Source organism: Nycticebus coucang, chromosome 2 (assembly GCF_027406575.1).
Source record: "Nycticebus coucang isolate mNycCou1 chromosome 2, mNycCou1.pri, whole genome shotgun sequence".
In the NCBI taxonomy this organism is placed as follows: Eukaryota; Metazoa; Chordata; class Mammalia; order Primates; family Lorisidae; genus Nycticebus; species Nycticebus coucang.
The window spans coordinates 45,285,309-45,311,453 of NC_069781.1; the positions used below are offsets into that span (position 1 = coordinate 45,285,309).

The 26,145-nt window shown below is 42.5% G+C and overlaps 1 protein-coding gene across 2 annotated transcripts in view; it reads right to left on the reverse strand.

Annotated features, from left to right (window-relative positions):
- Positions 1-1,758: 1,758 nt before the first annotated feature.
- The window catches only part of UBE2R2 (ubiquitin conjugating enzyme E2 R2), a 115,055-nt gene continuing 90,668 nt past the window's right edge, over positions 1,759-26,145 (reverse strand). The window contains exons 3-5 of one of the 2 annotated variants that reach the window (XM_053570571.1): positions 22,949-23,046; positions 7,791-7,925; positions 1,759-2,724 (exon numbers count right to left, since the gene is read on the reverse strand). In XM_053570571.1, coding sequence (XP_053426546.1) covers positions 2,508-2,724; positions 7,791-7,925; positions 22,949-23,046 — 450 coding nt within the window. In that variant the 3' untranslated portion in view covers positions 1,759-2,507. The remainder of the gene's footprint in view (positions 2,725-7,790; positions 7,926-22,948; positions 23,047-26,145) is intronic. The other variant, XM_053570580.1, reaches the window with a different exon arrangement.

Here is a 26,145-nt window from a genome sequence, read left to right on the forward strand (position 1 = left end):
AAATAATCAGCATAACTGTACTCACAAGGTTCTGCCTTAAGCCTGAGACCTCCACTCCCAAAAAATACATACTCAAGTATTTTTCCACAGGATGTGTTCTCAGGGACAGCTCTGGAACCAGCCTCTAGGTTTTGTAAGTCTAAACTATGAGAATGTCTACCTGCTACCAAGTCAACACACTCCAGTCTTCTGCAACTGATTGTACTCATCAGAGGCAAAGCCAGCCCCATCAACAGTAACATCCCACAGGGCTGAGAGGTAGGACCTCAACTTGGCGCTCTGGCTCCCTGAGTCAACGTGCAACAGAGGCCAACAGGGCCTAATGGGACAGAACCGAGCAGCACTGCACCTCCACAATGTCACGGTGCCTTAGCTGCCCTGGGAGTGATATGCCTTAGGGGAATGAAAGGTTTAATTTTAGGGCTCCAAGAGAGTAAGAACAAACTATCGGTTGTAAACTTGCACGCACCTGTATAGGGTGAGGGTCGGGGGAGGTCAATTGGTACTGTGAGCTGCTTTGGCTCCAGAAGATTTGCAGGTTATCTGCGAGCATTACTTAAGTGTGGAGAGTAGAAAGGTTAAAATATCCTTCTATGAAAGTTTCTAGTCAGACAACTTAAGAGCATATTACAGGGCTGTTCTGTCCAAGATTCAGGGTGCAAGTAGCAGCCAGCCCTGACCCCGCAGAGATTATATACTGACTGGAACCAGGCTCGACAGTAACCTCTAAGAACCTTAGCATATTTAAACATTTCCATTTAATATCAAACTGTAGAGGCCAGAGAGGGCTGCTGGGAAGTAGTCAGCATATGTTTGGGTGAATTTTAGAGAGCGAATGAAAACCCTGAGATCAGAAAGGAAGGAGGAGCTAAGGAATAAGCATCACCTACTCTGACCATCCTAGGATCCATCCTACCCCTGTCCCTAATCTGCCTTTCAGAGCTATGATCCAAAGAAAAGGGAGTTGATACTAGTGCACAGGGATCTTAACTAGGGCTGTAGTCAGTCCTTGCTGTGTTCTCTTTCTGATTTACATTATAGCGCTTTTCCCCAATGCCCTCCTATGATCTGATACACCCCCGTAACAACCAAAAATCACCTTCGAGTTTGAAGTCCCTGGATGCTGAAGGCTGCAGTATTGATTGAAGCAACATATGATTGAGGCCTGGGAAATCAAAGCTGCAGTGATTGCATGGCAAGATCTCTTAGCCTTGCCTACCTAGAGACTAGAAACAGCATGTAGTCAACTCCCTTGGCTCTGCCATGAGAAACACACCCATGGGGAGCTCAATACAAAATTTCTGCTTATGCTCCACAACCAAAGTACACTGAAAAGAGAAAAGGTCCAGATCACTTCCAATGAAGAACATGAGAACCAGTCATTCATGTTTTGCACACACCCAGGTCTTTCATGGTCAATATAAGTAGCTCCACAAAACCAAAACTTAACACATGCACCTAGGATTAATACTGAGTAATTAAAAGTGACTATTTTGAAAAAAACTTAATGGTAGGTGTATCTATCTTTGAGGGAAGGCCATCATAAATATACAAATCAGATGTCTCCTCTCCAAACAGTGGTCACCAGTAGTTTTGGCTTTTCCCCCAGCAGCATCAACCAAAATCGGCTTCGTGATCTTTTAAACTCTTTGTTCCCCTCACTGAGAATCCACACGTGTACTAATCCCCACTTGCCCCACTCCCTGGGGGTAAAACAATAACCCTTGCCTTCAAAATAAATGGCAACCAAGTGCTCAGTTCTATGTAAAGTATGAATATTTATTTCAGGCTTCAGATCCCAATCAATTTCAAAAAGCAAAATCTGATTTCTCTCCTCAGAGTAGCCGAGGGCTCCATGTTAGGATGATTTCATGGAGGCTGAAGGAGCACATTTCATCAGGCTCAGCACAGAGTCCCTGACGCCCACCGTATCCCAGCGATGGGGAGAGAAAAACAAAATTCACCACCATGGGGCAGAACGAATGTGCACACGCTAATGTAAAAGAGCAGCTAAACCTTGGCAAAATTTTTTTTTGAACTTTGTTTTGTAGGTTTTTTCCCATTCTCTTTTGCTACCCAGTATATGCAGCCCTTGTGAACTGCCAAGAGGTTCCCAGCTTTAAACACATTAAATGTCTTGAGAGACTATTTAATTCCTCAAGAATCTAAAAACAGACCAATCGTGTTTTGCTGTGAGCATTCTGAAGAGACGAAGTGAGTGAGGCGGGAGTTTGGGTTGATGATGTTTTTTAAAAAAGAATCAATACAGTGATGGAAGGGTAAAGAATGCAAGAATTCAGACATTCTGTGTAGGGTTGCTCTCTCTCCATTTAAGGTCCATAAAAAGGAGCAAACTGAGATCCATAAGGGGAGTCAGCAGGAGCTGTGTTTGTTTTCCCCACCCCCTGTGAATAGGTTTTTGCTGAGGGGCCATTGCTAGGTCCCCACTTGCTCCCCTCCCTTTGGCCTGAGATGGCAGGGCAGTACAGGGGCATTGAAAGAGCATGTCACGACTCCTCATTCCCAGAATCATCATCATCATAACAGTCGGCATCTTCCTCCTCCTCATCTTCATCATCAATGTCGTCATCATACAAGTCATAAAGCAAATCTGAGCTGTTATCATTGGAAGGCACTTTAGTTTTGATGCAGTATTCAGCCAGGGTTGTGGGGACCTTCACTCCATCCTTTTCTGCTTCAGCCTTGGTGGCTGAAACCTGTTTCCTGAAGAGTGAATGACACAAAAAAGATATGATAAGTCTCTGTTTTATTTACTTATTTATTTTTAGAGACAAAGTCTCACTTTATCACCCTCAGTAGGGTGCTGTAGCGTCACAGCTCACAGCAACCTCCAACTCCGGGGCTTAGGCGATTTTCCTGCCTCAGCCTCCCCAGTAGCTGGGACTAGAGGCACCCGCCACAACGCCCGGCTATTTTTTGGTTGCAGTTTGGCCGGGGCCAGGTTTGAACCCGCCACCCTCGGTATATGGGGCTGGCGCCCTACTCACTGAGTCACAGGTGCTGCCCAATAATTCTGTTTTGAAGATAGATTTTTTTTCTTTCAGTTGTAACAAATTTTATTTAAGAACAAAGGGAAAGCTTAGAACACTTCCAAAGAAATTTTGAAGTGAGTCCCTCTTGTGAATAAGAAAAGGTGAGAGAGACAGAGATACAAAGGCAGTGCAGAGGCATAAATACCTCTTTCTCTCCGTTTGAAATTGGTTGCAACTCTTGGAAGATGGATTTATAACTGTTCTTGCGACTCTACTTTCTAAACTTCAGTATCTGTCTGAAAGCATCAACAGACATACCCTGTACTAACACCAAATTCAATCAACCCTTTTGGTACCCAATTATGACCTTTGCCTGGTGGAGGGAGCAGGATACACTGTAACATGAAAGGAGTTTTAAAGCAGTGGAGCTCAAGTGCTGGTTAGAATCACTGCAGAAGATAACTGTTTTACCTAGTAGTCTTCTCAACATCAAACTTGTCATACATTCCAATGCCTAATTTTCTTTTTCTTTCTTTTTTTTTTGAGACAGAGCCTCAAGCTGTCGCCCTGGGTAGAGTGCTGTGGCATCACAGCTCACAGCGACCTCAAACTCCTGGGCTTACGCAATTCTGTCAGCCTCCCAAGTAACTTGGACCATAGGCGCCCGCCACAACGCCCAGCTATTTTTTTGGTTGCAGCCGTCATTGCTGTTTGGCGGGCCTGGGCTGGATTCAAACCGGCCAGCTCAGGTGTATGTGGCTGGCGCCTTAGCCACTTGAGCCACAGGCGCCAAGCCCCAACGCCTAATTTTCATTTATACTAAAATCCAAATACCTTATGCCAGATTCCAAAGTCTGGTAAGATCCACTCATCTATGTTCTCACAGATTTTCTCCAATTTCACCACATTCAGGCCACACCAGGCTTTTTAGTACCTTGAACACACCTAGTTGATTTTTATGCCTGAAGCAGTTCTTCCTCTGATCTGCATATACATATGACTAGCTCCTCCTTGTCACTCAGATCTCTGCTTTAAATATCCCCTTAGAGGAGGCCTGAACCTGATTCATTTTATTTTGAGACAGTCTCTATTGCCCAGGCTAGAGTGTCATAGCTCACAGCAACTGCAAACTCCTGGGCTCAAGCAGTTTTCTTGCCTCAGCCTCCTGAGAAGCTGGGACTAGAGGTAATCACCAATGTCCAGCTATTTTAGTGGAGATGGGGTCTAGCTCTTGCTCAGCTGGTCTCAAATTCCTGAGCTCAAGCAATCCGCCCTCCTTGGCTTCCCAGAGCCACCAGGCTCAGCTCCTGAACCCAATGTAAAGCAGCTACTGGTCACTTTTTATTCTTCTACTTATCGTTCTCTAGTATTTTTTTATGATCTTTCTCATTGTTTATTCTTCTGTCTTTCCCTACTAAAATGTGAGCTTAATTAAATAGAAGCTTTGCTTTAGTCACTTCTATTTCTCTCCTATCTAGGACACAGCCTGGCATGTAAGAAGTGTGGAACAAATATTGATGAATGAGTGAAAGAGTAAATAGTTTCCTTAGACAATTATAAAAATTTGAGCCGTCATTAGGCCAGGCGCAATGGCTCACAACACTCTAAGAAGCTGAGGCAGGTGGAGGATTGCTTGAGCTCAGGACTTTGAGACCAGCCCAGACAAGAGCAAGACCCTATCTCTACTAAAAATAGAAAGAAAAAAAAAAAATAGCTGGGTGTTGTGGCGGGTGCCTATAGTCCCAGCTACTTGGAAGGCTGAGGCAATAGAATCAATCACTTGAGCCCAGGAGTTTGAGGTTGCTGTGAGCTATGACACCATGGCTCTCTACCAAGGGCAACAAAGAAAAAAAAAGTCATCAAAATTTGAGAAACTGAACCTAAAACAAATCAGACTACCACTCTCCTGAATTGTGTTTTTTTGTTGTTGTTTTTTGTTTTGAGACAGAGCCTCAAGCTGTTGCCCTGGGTAGAGTGCCAGGGCATCACAGCTCACAGCCATCTCCAACTTCTTGACTGACATGAGTCTCTTGCCTCAGCATCCTAAGTAGCTGGGACCACAGGTGCCTGCCACAATGCCTGGCTAGTTTTTGGATGCAGCTGTCATTGTTGTTTGGCGGGCCCGGGCTGGATTCGAACCTACCAGCTCAGGTGTATGTGGCTGGCGCCCTAGCTGCTTGAGCCACAGGTGCCGAGCCTCCTGACTTACTTCTATCCAAAAACCCCCCCCAAAAAACAAAAAACAGTATCAGTTCTAGAATCATACATCTCACTCCAAAGTCCTATCCCCTTACAGCCTAAATATTTTTGTATCTGTCTCTTTTTTTTTTTTTCAGAGACAGAGTCTCACTTTATCAACCTCAGTAGAGTGCTGTGGCTTCACAGCTCACAGCAACTTCTAACACCTGGGCTTAGGCAATTCTCTTGCCTCAGCCTTCCAAGTGGCTGGGACTACAGGTGCCCTCCACAATGCCCGGCTATTTTTTTGTTGCAGTTTGGCCAGGGTCGAGTTCAAACCTGCCACCCTCGGTATATAGGGTGCACCCTACACACTGAGCCACAGATGCTGCCCTGTATCTGTCTTATCCCTATTACCACAGGCTCACTTCCATCTATTTTGGTCCCCTGGTCAGCTGTTTTTTTTTTTTTTTTTGTAGAGACAGAGTCTCACTGTACTGCCCTCGGTAGAGTGCCGTGACGTCACACGGCTCACAGCAATCTCTAACTCTTGGGCTTACACGATTCTCTTGCCTCAGCCTCCAGAGCAGCTGGGACTACAGGCGCCTGCCACAATGCCCGGCTATTTTTTTTGTTGTTGCAGTTTGGCTGGGGCTGGGTTTGAACCCGCCACCCTCGGCATATGGGGCTGGCGCCCTACTCACTGAACCACAGGTGCCACCCGGTCAGCTGTTTTTTTTAAACTCATATTTGAGCCAGGTGAGGTGGCTCACGCCTCTAATCCTAGTACTCTGGGAGGCCGAGGCAGGTGGATTGCTTGAGCTCACGAGTTCAAGATCAGCCTGAGCAAAAATGAGATCCCGTCTTTACTAAAAATAGAAAAACTGAGGCAAGGGGATCACTTGAGCCCAAGAGTTGGAGGTTGCTATTAAACAATGTTATGGCACTCTACTCAGAGTGACAGGATCAGCTGTTCCTTCCCTAAAGTCTTAGGTAATATCCTATCACCTCTTAGACCAGTGGTTCTCAACCTTCCTAATGCCTCCTAATGCTGCAACCCTTTAATACAGTTCCTCATGTTGTGGTGAACCCCAACCATAAAATTATTTTCGTTGCTACTTCATAACTGTAATTTTGCTACTGTTATGAATCATAATGTAAATATCTCATATGTAGGATGTATTTCCATTGTTACAAAGGGGTTGCGACCTTTGGTCGAAAACCTCTGTCTTAGACTAATAACCATTCTTTCCTATCCTGACTTCAGTGATACAAAGTTGATACATAGTGCTGAATAAACAGTGAGATAAAGAGACTTTTTTTTTTTTTTGTAGAGACTCTTAAATTAAGAAATATAAAGAATGCAAATACTGGGCGGCACCCGTGGCTCAAGGAGTAGGGCGCCGGCCCCATATGCCAGAGGTGGGTTCAAACCAGGCCCCGGCCAAAAACTGGAAAAAAAAAAAAAAAAGAATGCAAATACCTAGGGAGTATTCATACATTATTAATTCATACATTATTCGCTTACTAAATCCTACCTGTCCTTGAATATTAGGACTGTTTTGTGAAGCTTTCCCATCCTTCAATTCTCAGTCCACACCTACGCCTCTAAATTCCTACAACTTCTTACTATTTATATTAATTATCTTCAATTTTTGGTATGTATCAGACACCTCCATGGCTGGTAAAAAAAAAAAAAAATACAGATGCCCAGATTCTATCCTTATAATCTGGTTAAATATGGTTTAGGGAAAGTCTAAAGGTTATCAAATAACAATAGACAGAAAACTGGTAACTACTTTTTTATATTACTCAGAATTCAAATGATGTGCTTTCCCATTTTAAAATTTTTTTCATATCACATGGTATACCACTAGATTGACGGAGACTCTATTTGTATAAATTATAGTCCTTACTAAACTATGCACAGACTGATATACACAATAAGTTGGGACTGTACTTGGTGGATCTACTATTTAAAGGGATAAACATGTAATATTACGGGGAGTTAAATTTATTGCAAAATGGGCACGATTATGAAAACCTAATGTCCTAATAAATGGTCACACAAGTAAGAAGCAGAGCCAGCAGTAGACTCCACATTTTATTCAAAGACTCTGTTATACTGTGTATTAGTTTGTTGACAATGAGGATATCCAGAAGATACTTGCTGCAATAATCAAAATGCCAATAAATTATGGGGCTTCATTAATTGAAATTTTAAAAACAAAATTGTTGTCTTAATATACATGGAATATCTGGAATACTTTGGGTAATTGTTTTTGCTAACTTACTTAGCATGCGTAAAGTTTAGAATGGGGTCCCTAAAATAATTAGGAGAAAGTCTGCAAACCTGACTAGTTACGAACATGGAAGTTCTGGTTCCTAGAAAATCAAATCTGTGGCATATTGTTTTCTTTAAAAGAAAAACAAAAACAAAAAAAGCTCATTAGGCACAGGCAGAAATCTTCTCTTCCCCCCACATTATAAATTTAATTGAGAGAAATTATCTTGGAGTGAACAGGGTATTTAAGTCTGATTTAAAACCTTTGGTTTCAGAACACTTGTTTTGTATGAAGACTTTAAGTAATCAATGGAAGACAAAACAAAGCGCCTTACCTAATGATTTCAGCATATTCTTTGTCTTTTCCTTTACTGTCCCTCCATTTTCTGAACATAACTGAAGCATCCACATTGGCTGGGGAGAAGGTGTTGGGCTCATTAAGCAGTGAGATTACACTTAATAGAATAGTCCTAGAAATAGGAAAAAGGCGTCAACTATACATACCCATAGTCACAGTATTCAAAATTATTCTGACATCTTAATTTTGTTTTGTGTTTTTAAGACAAGGTCTCACTCTGTTGCCTGCGCTAGAATGAAATGGGATCATCATACTCAAACTACTGAGTTCAAGAGATTCTCCTGACTCAGCCTCCCAAGCAGGTGGGACTGTAGGTGTATGCCATCATGCCTAGCGAAAGTATTCTGTTTTTTAACCCAGGTGCCTGCAGTCCCACCTATGCAGGAGCCTGAGGTGGGAGGATCACTTGAGCCCAGGCATTCAAGGACAGCCTGGGTGGCCATCTTTGTCACCACATGCCAGTACAGAAGAGGGAAGAACTGAGATGTTTTTTTGCCCTCTAACGATATATTCTAGATATAATTTATATCCAATACCCTAAACCAGAATTTCTCAACTAGTATGCTGTGAAAGGATTACAGGTAAATTATTGGTATTTTCAGGCAGCTGGATGGGTGGGAACTGGGATAGCCTGAACCCCCAGAACAGTTTTAACTTCTAACCAAAGGCCCATCTTAGGTTACTATGATCTACAAATAGCCATATGCCCCATAAAAACATTTGAGTTGATAGATTATGATGCCAGTTGCACAGGATCACAGTACTGTACTGTCTCTATGTTTAGATACATAAATACCTAACCTTGTGTTACAATTGCCTGTAGTATTCAGTACAGTAACATCCTGTACAGCTTTGTAGTCTAGCAGCAACAGGCTATACCATATAGCCTAGGTGTGTAGTAGACTAATACCATCTAGGTTTACATAAGTACATTCTATGATGTTTGCGCAACAAAACTGCCTAATGACAGAAGGTATCCCTGTAATTATGTGATGCATGATTGTATCATCATTATCGTTTTCTCTAACTCTATAACTAGAAAAGATCAGGAAGCAATGTCATACATAGTTCTTTTTTTTTTTGGAGACAGAGTCTCACTGTGTTACCCTGGGTAGAGTGCTGTGGCATCATAGCTCACAGCAACCTCAAGCTCTTGGACTCAAATGATCCTCTTGCCTCAGCCTCCTAAATAGCTGGGACTACAGGTGCCCAGCACAATGCCTAGCTAGTTTATCTATTTCTAGTAGAGTTGGGGGTCTCACCCTTGCTCACCAAAGGGCGAGAACTCCTGAACTCAAGCAATCCACCTACCTTGGCCTCCCAAAGTGCTAGGATTACAGGCACGGACTACCAAACCCAGCTCATACATAAATTGTCTATTACTTCTACAAAAATAATGTCGTAGGCATTATAACCTGTACCATGGTAAATAATTCTGCAAGTATTATAAATCCTATTTTTATGAAAAGGGAAAAACTAAGCTGCTGAGACAACACTGCTAGAATAGAACATATAAAACAATTTCAATATAAGAAATGTTCCACTCTGGGAGGCCAAGGTGGGAAGAAACCTTGAGCTCAGGAGTTTGAGACCAGACTAAGCAAGAGTGAGAACCCATCTTTACTAAAGATAGAAAAAATTAGCTGGACATCTATAGTCCTAGTTACTTGGGAGGCTGAGGCAGGAAGATTACTTGAACACAGGACTTTGAGGTTGCTGTGAGCTAGGCTGACGCCATGGCACTCTAGTCTGGGCAACAGAGTTAGACTCTGTCTCAAAACAAAACAACCAAACTATTCCAACTGTTCCCTTGTTTTCTGGTTGTCATTTTCTCTTTGTTTTTGCTGTTACTGTCAGTATGTATTTAAAATCCAAATTAATTTATTGTATTTTCTCAGAATACAATACAGAATATAGGGATATTTAATTTATTGTATTTTCCCAGAATACAATACAGAATATAGGGACATTTAACTACAAGTGAAGGGAAGACCTAATAAGAAACTATCAAATTGGCTCACCACCTATAGCTCAGTGGCTAGGGTGCCAGCCACATACAACAGAGCCGGCAGGTTCAAATCCAGCCCGGGCCTGCCAAACAACAATGACAACTACAGCCAAAAAAATGCTGGGCGTTGTGGCGGGCATCTGTGTTCCCAGCTACTTGGGAGGCTGAGGCAAAAGAATTGCTTAAGCCCAGGAGTTTGAAGTTGCTGTGAGCTGTGATGCCACGACACTCTACCCAGGGCGACAGCTTGAGACTCTGTCTCAAAAAAAAAAAAAAAAAAAAATTATTAATTATCAAATTAATATACCCCAATGATAAGATCAAGCAAGCCCTCTAACAGGATCAGTTTTCTGCAGGTCATGAACCTAGGAGAAAGCATCAGGAAAACCAACAACCTCTTCATTATTCTTCTGTCCATGTAACTTTAAACTTGGACAAGTTTCCTGAACTAGCACAACAGATGCTGAGAGGCCATCCTCAGAATTTTACTTCCTATAAAGAATAACTCCACTGCCCATTTCTACTCTGGGCTTTGAGGAACAGGTCTGGTCTATCCCAATCCAGTGATTTTTATGTGTTTAACAGGCATTACAACAAGGAACAGACATAAACTAACTACACAAAGAGTTTGGGGTAAGAATGAGGGATAGATGTGTGGTAAATCTACTGTTTGGAATTTGTAACCGTCTCTGATATGGTTAGAATTTTGCTAACTTGTTAAAATAGTTATTTTTCCCCTTTAGTCACAAAACTCATTATGGATTTATATGTTTTTTGAATGTTAATGAAATTGACTAGTCGTTTCCTATGTAAAAAATGCAAAACTTGTTAACTTTGTACTTTAATAAAATTAAAAATTGAAAAAAAAAAGAATGAGGGAAGGCTTGGTGCCCATAGCATAGTGGTTATGGCACCAGCCACATATACCAAGGCTAGTGGGTTCAAACCCAGCCCAGGCCAACTAAACAACAATGACAACTGCAACAAAAAATAGCTGGGCACTGTGGTGGGCAACTATAGTCCCAGCTACTTGGGAGGTTGAGGCAAGAGAATCGCTTAAGCCCAAGAGTTTGAGGTTGCTGTGAGCTGTGATGCCATAGCACTCGCCCTACGGAGGCTGGGCACAGTGGCTCATGCCTGTAATCATAGCACTCTGGGAGGCCTCAGTGGGTAGATTACCTGAGCTTACAGGTTCAAGACCAATCTGAGCCAGAGCAAAATCTCATCTCTAAAAATAGCTGGGCGGCCGGGCGTGGTGGCTCAAGACTGTAGTCCCAGCACTGTGGGAGGCCCAGGTGGGTGGACTGCCTCAGCTCAGAGGTTCGAGACCAATATGAGCAGTAGTGAGCCAGAGTAAGACCCCATCTCTACTAACATCGAAAACAGCCAGATGTTGTGGTGGGCATCTGTAATCCCAGCTTCTGGGGAGGCAACAGGAAAGAGAATCGCCAAAGGAAGAACATTAAAAAAAAAAAAAGAAAAGAAACAAACAAACAAAAAAAGTATTTCAAACGAAGAATAATGAACAAGCAAGCTGAAATTAAAAATAGCTGGGCGTTGTGGCCGGTGCCTATAATCTCAGGTACTTGGGAGGCTGAGGCAAGAGAATCGCTTGAGTCCGGGAGTTTGAGGTTATTGTAAACTGTAACGTCACAGCCCTATACCAAGGATGACAAAGTGAGACTCTGGCTCCAAAAAAAAGAGCTCTAGGAATAGCAGGGCCATAGGTATTCTCTGGATCTTGCCTATACTGCTACCCATTGCTAATGATAGTGTCCTTGGCTCTTTGCCCTTTCAGTGGATTATGGAAAGATTAGATAGGAAAATATCCTCCCCTACTGCTGGGAAGAGACCCTTAATACTAAATAATGGCCTCTTTGGATTAGGTTTATCAATTCGGTTCCCTATTATATTTTTTCACAGTGGCAAAGAAACCACTATGTATTGATCTTTCAACATGAAACAAATCTTCAGTTTCGCATCCCAGAGCCTACAGCAGGGATGGGAAAGGTATGACAGGTACTTCTGGGGATGGTACCTCAGGGAAAGTTATGAATACTCCTCTTCACAACCCCTGCCAAAAGCTCCCACTGGGTTCTGGACAGTGCATAGATCAGGATACATCTTGTTTATTCCGCCACAAAGAGGCATGGTGTTGTGAACTTCTAATCAAAAACGTGGCAGCTTCCTACCTTTCGTACTCTACTCTTTTGCTAACAAATACCTACTTCTTCAAAGTTGCCAAGTCTGTAAGGAACAGTCGTCAACCCTAGCTCCACGAACTTAATCCTGGTCCTCTGGCAATAGAAGGAGGCTTATGGATCTTCTAACAAAAATATGCTGGCTTTCCCTAAGAAGTAGCAAACTACTAAAGTCTACCAGTTGGCTCATTATCTGGATCACTACAATTCTAGCACCTTTTTCTTGCTTTTCTCTTTGGCTAACTCTCACTAGTAATGAGATCTTATGATACAGATTGAATCAAGGCCTTTAAAGTTTCCCTGAGTTCCTTACTCTTCTTCAGGTCACAAAATCCCTCCCTAAACAACTTTATTTTATCAATATATCCACTGAGGTACTAAACAATGGAATACAGGTGTCCATGAAGAAGTCATACAAACACAAGTGAATATGGCCCCTTAATTAGATACCAGTGCCATGGAGCACTGAAGTCTTCACAACAGATGAGCAGAACCCTAATGCCACTTCTACTGATGTTTTGCCACAGCCATTTATAAACTAGGTATGAAACTCGGAACCCTTAACAGTGGCTGACCCTACAGAATTTAGCAGCAAAGGAGCATAGTAAGAAAGGTTGCCATCTTCACTACATCTTGTGATCTTGCTACTTATTTCAGTGCCATACTGACCTGTGAGAAAATTACTACCTAAGAACTCTCTTGCCTCACAACAAATAACACAGAAACAAAAAGGAATAAGGGAAAGTATTCCACATCTATTCCTTAGGTAATGCTTTCCTGAGTTCTGAGCACCACTAAGTGTTTCAGGTACATAGGTTTCGCATACACAAAACACACTAATGCCCTTAGAAACACCAAAAGATCAACACATTGAAAGACTATCCAACTATTACATAGAGCTAAAAGATAAAGAATCAAAGGGCTTGGAGTGGTGGCTCACACCTGTAATCCCAGCTCTCTGGGGAGCTGAGAATTGCTTTAGCTCAGGAGTTCAAGAGCAGACTAACCAAGTGCGAGACACGATTTCTACTGAAAATACCAAAAGTAGCGGGTGCCTGTAGCCCCAGCTACTCGCTATTTGGGAGGCTAAGAGAAGAGGATCTCTTGAGCACAGGAATTTGAGATTGCTGTCAGCTGTGACACCACTGTACTCTACGCTAGGGCAACAGAGTGGGACTCTGTCTCCAAAAACAAACAAAAACTGGTTTTGTTACAGGCAACTAGCAATTACATCTCCCTGTAGCTAAATTAAATAAATATCAGAAACTAAAAATTAGATTTGAGGCTAGGCATGGTGGCTCACACCTGTAATCCTAGCAGTCTGGGAGGCCCAGGTGGGTGAACTGCCCAGGCTCACAAGTTAGAGACCAGCCTGAATTAGAGCAAGACCCAGACTCTCAAAAAAAAGAAAGAAGGGCGGCACCTGTGGCTCAGTGAGCAGGGCGCTGGCCCCATATACCGAGGGTGGTGGGTTCAAACCCGGCTCCGGCCAAACTGCAACAAAAAAAATAGCCAGGCATTGTGGCAGGCGCCTATAGTCCCAGCTACTCAGGAGGCTGAGGCAGGAGAATCGCCTAGGCCCAGGAGTTGGAGGTTGCTATGAGCTGTGTGACGCCACGGTACTCTACCGAGGGCAATAAAGTGAAACTCTTATCTCTACAAAAAAAAAAAAAAAAAAGAAAAGAAAATAGCTGAGGGTAGTGGCGGGCGCCTATAGTCCCAGCTACTGGGGAGGCTAAGGCAAGAGAATTGCTTGAGCCCAAGAGTTTGAGGCTTCTGTCAGCTATGATGCCTTGACACTCAACTCCAGGGTGACTGAGTGAGACTCTGTCTGGAAAAAAATAAACAAATAAAATTAAAAAATAAAAATTAGATTTCTTTGTTCAAAACAAATGATTGATTCATATTTGACTCCCCCAAAACCCAAAAACTCCAGGCCAGGTGTGATGGCTCACACCTGTAATCCTAGCACTCTGGGAGGCTGAAGCAGATGGATTACTTGATCTCACAAGCTCAAGACCAGCCTAAGCAAAAAAGCGAGACCCCATCTCTACTAAAAATAGAAAAACTGAGACAAGAGGACCACTTGAGCCCAAGAGTTGGAGGTTGTTGTAAGCTATGATGCCATGGCACTCTACCCAGGGCAACAGCTTGAGACGCTGTCTCAAAAAAAATTTTTTTTTCTTGAAAAATAACAGCAGTGGCTCGGTACCTGTAGGTCAAGCGGCTAAGGTGCCAGTCATATACACCAGAGCTGGTGGGTTCGAATCTAGCCCAGGCCTGCCAAACAGTGACAACTACAACCAAAAAATAGCGGGGCATTGTGACAGGCGCCTGTAGTCTCAGCTACTTGGGAGGCTGAGGCAAGAGAATCGCGTAAGCCCAGCAGTTGGAGGTTGCTGTGAGCTGTGACTCCACAGTACTCTACCCAGGGCAATAGTTTGAAGGCTCTGTCTCCAAAAAAAGAAAAGAAAAGAAAACAGCAGTAACACAATTCAACTAGGTCATACGCACTATTTTAGTGCCCTTACGGGCATTATTCATTTAACTTTTCCAAGAACCTACTGAGATAGGTATTATCCTTGGTTACACTACTAATAAAACTTTACTGTCTTCATTTTTAAAAATTTAACATACCATAGTTACCTAGGAAGTTTTTCACCTACTACAGCAAAAACTAGGACTATCCTGATTTCTAGTTAGTTACTAAGAAAAAAATATTAGGCTCGGTGCCTGTAGCTCAGTGGTTGGGGGGCCGGCCACATACACGGAGGCAGGCAGGTTTAAACCGCATGGGAGCCTGCTAAACAACAGTGGCAACTGCAACAACAACAACAAAAAAAACAGGCAGGTGTTGTGGTGGGCGCCTATAGTTCCAGCTACTTGGGAGGCTAAGGCAGGAGAATCACTTAAGCCCAAGAGTTAGAGATTGCTGTGACACCACGGCACTCTACTGAGGGTGACATAGTGAAACTCTGTCTCAAAAAAAAAGAAGAAAAAAAGAAAAAAGTGAAAGCCAGGTGCAGTGGCTCACGCCTATAATCCTAACACTTGGAAGGCCGATGCAAGTGGATTGCCTGACCACACAGGTTCAAGACTAGCCTGAGCCAGAGTGAGAACCCATCTCTAAAATGCAGCTGGGTACTATGGCAGGCAACCTGTAGCCCCAGCTACTTGGGAGGCTGAGGCAAGAGGATCACTTGAACCCAAGAGTTTGAGGTTGCTATGAGCTAAGATGCCATGGCATTCTACCAAGGGTGACCAAGTGGGACTCTGTCTCAAAAAACAAACAAAAGAAATTACATACACCCAAGAGAAAAAAATCCTTTTATCATAAAGACATTTGCACTACATTGTTTATTGCAGCTCAATTTATAATCGCCAAGATGTGAAAATAACCTAAATGCCCATTAACTCAGGAATGGATTAACAAGCTGTGCTATATGTATATCATGGAATACTATTCAGCCATAAAAAGATGGTGACTTATATCTTCAGTATTAACCTGGAGGGAGTTAAAACACAGTCTTTGTCTTTTTTTGGAGACAGAGTCTTAGCTGGTCACCCTTGCTCAGAACAACCTCAAACTCTTGGGCTCAAACCATTCTCTTGTCTCAGCCTCCCATGTAGCTGGGACTAAAGGTACCTGCCACAAAGCCCAACTGTTTTTAGAGACAGAGTCTCGCTCTTGCTCAGGCAAGTCTCAAACCTGTGAGCTGACAATCCACTCTCCTTGGCCTCCCAGTATGCTAGGATTATTTATTTATTTAAGGGAAAAAAATGTCTTTATTTTTATTGATAAATAGGTTACATACAGGGCGGCGCCTGTGGCTCAAAGGGGTAGGGCACCGGCCCCATATGCTAGAGGTGGCGGGTTCAAACCTGGTCCTGGCCAAAAACTGCAAAAAAATAAAATAAAATATAGTAATGATATTTAAAAAAATATATATTTAGGTTACATAAAAATTGTACCCTTGGGCAGCGCCTGTGGCTCAGTGGGTAGGGCGCCAGCCCCATATACCGAGGGTGATGGGTTTGAACCTGGTCCCGGCCAGCTAAAACAGCAGTGGCAACTGCAACAAAAATAGCCGGGCACCTGTAGTCCCAGGTACTTGGGAGGCTGAGGCAAGAGAATCACCCTAGCCCAGGAGCTGGAGGTTGCTGTACCTGACGGAGACAGAGGGGGGAAAAAAATTGTATTAATTTAAAAAAGAAGACTCAAAAAAAGGTTACAGTTATATAGGTTACAGTTAAATAAACAACAATGGTTTGCTGGGTATTTATTTATTTTTTTCAAGACAGTCTATGTTGCCCTCATGGAGTGCCGTAGCGTCACAGCTCACAGCAACCTCAAACTCTTGGGCTTAAGTGGTTCTCTTGCCTCAGCCTCCCAAGTAGCTGGAACTACAGGTGCCTGACACAACACCTGGCTATTTTTTTGTTGCAGTTGTCACTGTTGTTTAGCGGCCTGGGCCATCAAACTTGCCAGCCTCGGTGCATGTGGCCAGCACTGTAACCACTGTGCTACAGGCACTGAGCCAGTTTTTATTTTTAGTAGAGACACTGGATAGTAGGCAGTTAAAACTTCATTTCAGGGCCGCGCCTGTGGCTCAAGGAGTAGGGCGCCGGTCCCATATGCCGGAGGTGGCGGGTTCAAACCCAGTCCTGGCCAAAAACCAAAAAAAAAAAAAAACAAACAAAAACTTCATTTCAGTTTACTTAGCAAGTCAAATCAGTCAGTGCATTATATTAAATGTGACAAATCTACTAGTTTAATCTTTACATTCTTAAATAACTCATACCATGAGGTGATATGGCGGGAGAAACAAATAAACCAGCATGCAGGAAGATGAGATGCCAGGAAAATGTAGCCAAGGAGAATAAATGGTAGGTAGTAGGAAGAGTTTTAAATATCAAGGCCACTTAAAGCAAGCCTCAGTAAACCAAACTATCATTTCTGCATAACACTTTGTCCTCAATTAACTACTTTGAAAATTACAGCCAAGCAAACCACAAATATTTTAATGGTGCCCCCTTGTTTTTTTTTTTTTTAATTAATGTTCAGTTTTTGCAACTCACATTTTGGTTCATTTTATGTAGTACTTTGTGTTCTACAGCCTGGGGTTAGGCATTTATCAATATATTGTTGATTTCTGGACTCACTAATAAAATCCTAAACTTCATTTCCTTTACCTTTGTCTGAATCATGAATTGGTCTGTTCACATATTAAGCAACATCATGTGTGTACCAGGATTTTGCTTTATCATGCTCCAGATTTCTCAAATCTGATATTAAGTCTGGTATGGTCTTATGAATAAAAATGATTGAGGAATATGGTATTATTTTCCATTATTTCTCTGAATGGCATTAAAGCAGTTTTGAGATTTTAGACATGGGTTCTCGTTCATGAGCTCAATCTATTTAAAAGAATTTAAATTTGACTACATTCTGTCTGCATTATATTAACGTTTTCTCATTTTTAATATTAACAGATTTTATTAATCTTATAGTTAATGAACCCTAATTCTAGCTTATTTCTGAAAGCTCAGTATCATATTTAATGTGTTCTTTGAGGTCCCAGTAAAATATATTTATCTAAATATTGTTTTTAGCATTTCTTTTACATCTTATTTTTTATACCAGATTCTCACATAATTTTTTCTTTATTTTATTTTTTTGAGATAGAGTCTCACTTTGTCACCCTGGTAGAATGCCATTGTGTCTCAACTCACAGCAACCTCAAACTCTTGGGCTCAAGCAATTCTCTCATCTCAGCCTCCCAAGTAGCTGGGACTACAGGCACCTGCTATTTTTTTACAGACTAGGTCTTACTCTGGTTCAGGCTGGTCTCAAACTCGTGAGCTCTGGCAATCCACCTGCCTCGGCCTCCCAGAGCGATAGGATTATAGGCATGTGCCATCTTGCCTGTCCTTTTTTTATTTTTTATTCATTTATTTCTTTTTGAGTGTCACTACGTCACCCTCGGTAGAGTGCCATGGCGTCACAGCTCACAGCAACCTCAAACTCTTGGGCTTAAGCCATTCTCTTGCCTTAGTTTCTCAAGTACCTGGGACTACAGGAGCCTGCCACAACGCCCATCTATTTTTTTGTTGCAGTTGTCATTGCTGTTTATTGGCCCCGGTCAGGTTCAAACCCGTCACCCTTGGTGCATGTGGTGGCGCCACATGCACTGAGGGTGCCGAGCTACGAGTGCCGAGCCACAGCTATTTTTTGTTGCTGCTGCTGTTGTAATGTCATTGTTGTTTAGAAGGCCCAGGCCAGGTTTGAACCCGTCAGCCCCAATGTATGTGGCTGGTGCCCTAGGCGCTGAGCTACAGGCCCCGAGCCCTTAGTGTTTCATCATAAAGAAAGAATAAACATTCCCATCGACCACTGGGCAAGAGATATGAACAGAACCTTCTATAATGAAGACAGACGAATGGCTAACAAACATTTGAAAAAATGCTCATCATCCCGATCATCAGAGAAATGCAAATCAAAATCTCGGGAGATGGTTCGGCACCTGTGGCTCAAGCAGCTAAGGCGTCAGCCACAAACAACTGAGCTGACGGGTTCGAATCCAGCCCAGGCCTGCCAAACAACAATGACAGCTGCAACCAAAAAATAGCAGGCATTGTGGCGGGTACCTGTAGTCCCAGCTACTTGGGAAGCAGAGGCAGGAGAATCGCTTGAGCCCAGGAGTTGGAGGTTGCTGTGAGCTGTGATGGCACAGCATTCTACCCAGGGTGACAGCTTGAGGCTCTGTCTCAAAAAAAAAAAAAAAGAAATATCAACTAACCCCAGTGAGAATGGCCCACATCACAAAGTCTCAAAGCTGCAGATGTGAAGAGTGGCATGGATAGGGAGAGAAGGGAAACTTTTACACCGCTGGTGGGACTGTATACTAATACAACTGTTTTGGAAGGAAGTATGGAGAATCCTCAATGAACTCAAATTAGACCTCCCATTTGATCCTGCAATCCCATTACTAGGCATCTACTCAAAAGAAAAAAATCATTTTATCATAAGGACATGTGCCCTAGACTGTCTACCACAGCTTAATTTATAATCGCCAAGATACCGCACCTGTGGCTCAAAGGGGTAGGGTGCCAGCCCCATATGCTGGAAGTGGTGGGTTCAAACCCAGCCCCAGCCAAAAACTGCAAAAAAAAAAGCTTATAATCGCCAAGATGTGGAACAGACTAAATGCCCACCAACCTAGGAATGGATTAACAAGCTGTGGTATGTGTATACCATGGAATACTATTCAGCCACTAAAAAAGATGGAGACTTTACATCTTTCGTATTAACCTGGATTGAGTTGGTCTTCTCAGTACAGTATCACAAGAATGGAGAAGAATCCAATGTACTCAATTCTAATAGGAAGGCAGTAGATAATCTAATACAAGGTGGGGAGTAGGGGAATGTGGAGTGGGGAGAGAGGAGGAGGGAGGTGGATGGGAGGGGTTATAGTGTATGGCACACCTTAGGAGCAGGACATAATTATAACAAGGACTTTACCTAACAAATGCTATCAGTGTAACCTAATTCTTTGTACCCTCAATGAATCCCAAACAATAAAATAACAAAAAAGAAAGAACAAAAATGAAAAGTGCAGGCCAGGTGCGGTGGTTCACACCTGTAATCCTAGCACTCTGAGAGGCCAAGGCAGGTAGATTGCCTGAGCTCCCAGGTTGGAGACCAGCCTGAGCCAGAGCCAGAACCCATCTCTAAAAAATAGCTGGGTTTGTGGGGGGCACTTACAGTCCCAGGTACTCAGGAGGTTGAGGCAAGAGAATCACCTGAACCCAAGAGTTTCAGGTTGCTGGGAGCTATGAGTGCCCACAGCACTCTACTGAGGGCAACAAAGTCAAACTCTTTTCTCCAAAACACAAAAAAAAAGAAAAAAAGAAAGAAAAGCAAAAACTGCTAAATGGTATATGTGAGTTTCTTTTGGCAGGGTAATGAAAATGTTCTAGGGTGGCACCTGTGACTCAAGGAGTAGGGTGCCGGTCCCATATGCCGGAGGTGGTGGGTTCAAACCCAGCCCTGGCCAAAAAAAAAAAAAAAAAAAGAAAATGTTCTAAAATTGAGCATGATAATGGTTGTACAGCTCTGTAAGAGTATACAAATCTACAAATATAAAATTACAGTATACAAAATTACAAATATAAAATCCACTGAATTACAGATTTCAAATGGGTGACGTGGTATGTGAATTATCTCAACAAAGTTGGTTTTTAAAAAATTTTGAGAATAGATCACTACAGCATTTTTGCCAAATAACTCAGCAAAAATTACAAGAATTTAGTTTTGTTTCCCTGGAAAAATACTTTATACCATTTATTTTTTATCTGAATATAATTCATGAGGTATAAGCACAATTTTGCTACATCGACATACTGCACTGTGATGAAGTCAAGGCCTCCAACACATATACCACTGAAGCAACACACACTGTATCCACCAATTATTCCATCATCAAATATAAAGATTTCTTAGTCCTTTTTTGGAGGGATAGGGAGAGTCAGAGTCTCGCTCTATTGCCTCATAGTAACCTTAAACTCCTAGGTTCAAGCAATCCTCCTGCTCCAGTCTCCCAAGTATAGGGGACTCAGAACTATAGGTGCCCACAATAATACCTGGCTAATTTCTCCATTTTTAGCAGAGATGGGTTCTGGCTCTTGCTCAGGCTGGTCTCAAACTCCTGAGCTCAAGCAATCCTCTTGCCTCAGCCTCCCAGAGTGCTAGGAGTACACAGATGCACAGCACTTGCCAGATCTCTTAGTATTTGCTTAATGTATTATAGGATAAATAGTATAAGGTTACCAAGCACAAAAAATTTAAATACAGAATATTAGAATATATTCAGTGAAGGTAGTAAAATGGAAATTCAAATGTAAATCAAAACACTATTTTTTTTAAAAACTACACTTAAAAAAAACATGCAATAGTATAAATAGGTTTTAACTTTTATGGGATATTGACCATTCCCCCCAGTTACAAACTACTACTCTAAACAAACAAATATATATATACACACACATATACATATATATATATACACATATGCATTTGTTATATATATATATATATATATATATATTATATATATCCCTCAGTAGAGTGCCATGGCATCACAGCTCACAGCAATTTCAAAATCTTGGGTGTAAGCAAGCTCTTGCCTCAGTCTCCCAAGCAGCTGGGACTATAGGCACCCGCCACAATGCCTGGCTAGTTTTGTTCAGATTGTCATCATTGTTGTTTAGCTGGCCCTGGCTGGGTTCGAACCTAATAGCCTCCATGTAAGTGGCTGGCCCCATAACCACTGTGTAACGGGCAACGAGCCCAAACAAATATCAATTTACCTAAATAAATCAGCATTACAAGTCAACAGATGAATAAAGGAAATCACAGCATGTAAGTTTTCTAAGTCATCAGAAGAAACATTCACACACACATATAAGACAAAGAAAAATCAGCAGATAAAGAAAACTCTAAGCTTATTTTTTAAAATTCAATTTTAAGGCTGGGCACAGTGACTCACGCCTGTAATCCTACCACTCCGGGAGGCCAAAAAGGGAGGATCACTTAAATCCAGGAATTGGACCAGTCTGAGGCAAGAGAATCACTTCACCCTAAGAGTTTGAGGTAGCTATGAGCCCTGACACCACAGCATTCTAGGGAAGGTGACAAAATGAGACTCCATCTCAAAAAAAAAGGAAAAAAAAACAGAATAAAAATTAACCAGTTGTGTAAATCCCAGCAACTCAAGAGGTTGAGCCCAGGAATCTGAGATTCTACTGAACTATGATGGACCCTACTTGCACTCTGGCTTGGTGACAACAAAACATTATCTTAAAAAAAAAAAAAAATGTTACTTTTAAGTTTGTAAAGACTAAAATTTTTCTGCAAGAAAAATAAGAATCCTAACATAAGGAAGCAACCAACAGGCTCGGCGCCTGTGACTCAAGCAGCTAAGGTGCCAGGCACATACACCTGAGCTGGCGGGTTCAAATCCAGCCTGGGCCCACGAAAGAACAATGACAGCTGCAACCAAAAAATAGCCGAGCGTTGTGGCACATGCCTGTAGTCCCAGCTACTTGGGAGGCAAAGGCAGGGGCATCGCCTGAGCCTAGAAGTTGGAGGTTGCTGTGAGCTGTGATACCATCGCACTTTACTGAGGGCGACAGCTTGAGTCTCTTGTTTCAAAAAAAAAAAAAGGAAGCAACCAACAAACACAGAAAGTATTGGATCCAAAGAAGCAGATTGAAACTTAAGACGATTATCAGAGGAAAAATTTAGACTTGTGGGGCCGGGCATGATCCCAGACTGTGGGAGGCAGAGACAGGCGGATCGCCTGAGCTCACGGGTTCAAGACCAGCCTGAGCAAAAGTGAGACCCATCTGAGCATTGTGGCCGGCGCCTGTAGTCCCAGCTACTTGAGAGGCTGAGGCAAGAGAATCACTTGAGCCCAAGAGTTTGAGGTTGCTGGGAGCTATGATGCCATAGTACTCTAAAGGAGACAAGAAAGTAAGACTGTCGCCAAAAAAGAAAGAAAAATTCAAGGTTGCGCCTGTGGCTCAAGGAGTAGGGCGTTGGTCCCATATGCCGGAGGTGGCGGGTTCAAACCCAGCCCCGGCCAAAAACCACAAAAAAAAAAAACAAGAAAGAAAAATTCAGACTTGAAACTTTCTTTCTTCCAACAGAACATAGGGAAATGAGAATCATATACATTACTACTCAGTAAATACTGATGTCTTCATACTTATTAAAGCTCTAGCTAAAGACAAAACTAAACACTGGAAGGGTTCTTACGTATAGTTTAAAACACGATATATAACTTAGTTAACTAGGGGCAAAGAAAATAAGGAAACTCTAAGATTCATCCCCAAATCAAGATTTTTCCTTATATCATACCTTACCTCACGTTTTGAGTAGGATTCCACCTTTCAGAGGGCAGTTCTCCACTCTGCGGGTCATCTACAGGTGGATGAAGAATCGAAATGCAAACATCTCCATTCTATGAGACAAAAAACATCATATTTAGTAAATACTCAAAAAACAATATAGAAAAGGGGATATCAGTTCTCTTGAAGTTCCCTTCATTCTCTGAAACCTTCTTTTCCTTGAGGGAAAAAACAATACTACTTTTTCTTCATGATCAAAACCAAAGTTAAGAAACAATTTTTTTTTTTTTTTAAGAGACAGAGTCTCACTTTATCTCCCTCAGTAGAGTGCCGTGACGTCACAGCTCACAGCAACCTCCAGCTCTTGGGCTTAGGCGATTCTCTTGCCTCAGCCTCCCGAGTAGCTGGGACTACAGGCATCTGCCACCCTCGGTATATGGGGCTGGCACCCTACTCACTGAGCCACAGGTAGTGCCCAAGAATTAATTTTTTTTGAGACAGATTCTTTGCTCTGTTGCCCAGGCTAGAGTGCCATGGTCTCAACCTAGCTCACAGCAGCTTCAAACTCATGGAGACAAACAACCCTCCTGCCTCAGCCTCCTAAGTAGTGGGAGTACAGGTGTGAGCCACGAGGCCCAAGTTATTTTTCCTAGACATGGGGTTTTGCTGTTGCTGAGGCTGGTCTTGAACTCCTGAACTCAAGTGATCCTCAAGTAATGCTAGGATTACGGGTGTGTGCCACACCTGGCCAACATTTCTTTTTTTTTCTTTTTTTTTTTTTTTGTAGAGACAGAGTCTCACTTTATGGCCCTCGGTAGAGTGCCATGGCATCACACAGCTCACAGCAACCTCCAACTCCTGGGCTTAAGTGATTCTCTTGCCTCAGCCTCCCGAGTAGCTGGGACTACAGGCAACATTTCTTAATATTACAGATATTCATTTTGACAAATCTCCAAGATATTTTTCTTAGTGAGTAAAGAAACAATGTCCCTATAGTACAATCTTTCTAAAATATACTTAACGTAAAAAAGAATTTGGCAAGCATGATAAATTAAGATTCAAGAGAATCTTGAATCTTGAGAACCTAAAGTACATAAAAAAGATAAAATCTGACCTTGCTTAAAATCTGCCCAAAGAGGCTGGGCACAGTGGCTCATGCCTATAATCCTAGCACTCTGGGAGGCCAAAGAGTGTATAGCTCAAGGGTTTCAGCCAGCCTGAGCAAAAGCAAGACCTAGTCTCTATTAAAATAGAAAAACTGAGACAAGAGGATCACTTGAGCCCAAGAGTTGAGGAGGTTGCTGTGAGCTATGATGCCATGGTACTCTACCCAGGGCGACAGCTTGAGATTCTGACTCAAAAAAAAAAAAAAGGAATCTGCCCAGAGAGATGCTACAGTTACCTTTGATATCAATCACAAGTATCACAACTATGTCTTTCATAAACGAAAAATATGCCTCATAACCACTTAACTGTAACTTCCTAAAGTATATAGTTAGCTCAAGCAATCCACCTGCCTTGGCCTTCCAAAGTGCTAGGATTACAGGCGTAAGCCACTGCATCAACCTACAGCAGCAGTTCTCAACCTGTGGGTCAAATGACCCTTTCACAGGGGCTGCCTAAATACATTCTGCATATCAGATATTTACATTACATTCATAGCAGTAGCAAAATTACAATTATGAAGTAGCAATGAAAATAATTTTATGGTTGGGGTTCACCACAACATGAGGAACTGTATTAAAGGGTCACGGCATTAGGAAGGTTGAGAACCAATGGCCTAAAGCATATAGTTAGATTAACTCACCACTGTGGTTGTTATGTTACTATGGTTAATACGTTTTGCTTCATGAACTTAAAGAACCTGATTCACAAATACACTTGGATTAAGGGCTGAGCGAGGTGGCTCTTGCCTGCAATCCTAGTACTCTGGGAGGCAGAGACAGGTGGATCACCTGCGCTCAGGAGTTCGAGACCAGCGTGAACAAGAGTGAGAACTCCATCTCTAAAAATAGCCAGGCATTGTGGCGAGCACCTGTAAACCCAGCTACTTGGGAGACTGAGCCAAGAGGATCACTTGAGCCCAAGGATTTGAGGTTGCTGTGAACTATGACAGCTATGACGCCACAGCACTCCACCCAGGGTAACAGATTGAGACTCTGTCTCAAAAAACCAGAAAAGAGAGGGGAGAGGGAATACACACACACACACACACACACACACACACACACTCTTGGATTAATTCAAACACATAAGATTGCCAACCGTATGCAATGTGAATGCTATTCAACAGCAAAGACAAGGTGAGTAAAACAGTAACTTATTTCTTGAGATTGAGTCTAAAACAGATGGTAAGAGTTATAGATTTAAAAAACCTGGGTGAGCGGCACCTGTGGCTCAAGGAATAGGGCGCTGGCCCCATATATCAGAGGTGGTGGGTTCAAACCCAGCCCTGGCCAAAAACAAAAACAAAAATAAGTAAAAACTGATAACCAATAAACAAGTTTAAAACAAAACAAAACAAAACAAAAAAACCTGGAGGTAGGCTCCGCACCCGCAGCACAGTAGCATCAGCCACATACACCAAGGCTGGCAGGTTCAAACCCAGCCCAGGTCAGCTAAACAACTGCAACAAAAAAATAGCCAGGTGTTGTGGTGGGTGCCTGTAGTCCCAGCTACTTGGAAGGCTGAGGCAAGAGAATCACTTAAGCCCAAGAGTTGGAGGTTGCTATGAGCTGTGATGCCACACACTCTACAGAGGGCAACATAGTGAGACTCTCAAAAAAACAAAACAAAAACCTGGAGGTATAACTAAATAAAATGTAAAAATCTTACATATATATATATATATAACACAAATTTAGACACACACAAATATGTGCATGTAAATGTACATTTATGTAAATAGCCATTGACAAGATAACAATTAGTAAGAAATATTTTTTGGCTCGGCACCTGTGGCTCAAGCCCACTAAGGCACCAGCCATATACACCTGAGCTGGCGGGTTCAAATCCAGCTCAGGCCGCCAAACAATGACAGCTGCAACCAAAAAATAGGTGTTGTGGCAGGCGCCTGTAGTCCCAGCTACTTGGGAGGAAAAGGCAGGAGAATCACTTGAGCCCAGGAGTTAGAGGTTGCTGTGAGCTGTGATGCCACAGCACTCTACCCAGGGCAACACCTTGAGGCTCTGCTGGGGGGGAAAAAAAAGAAA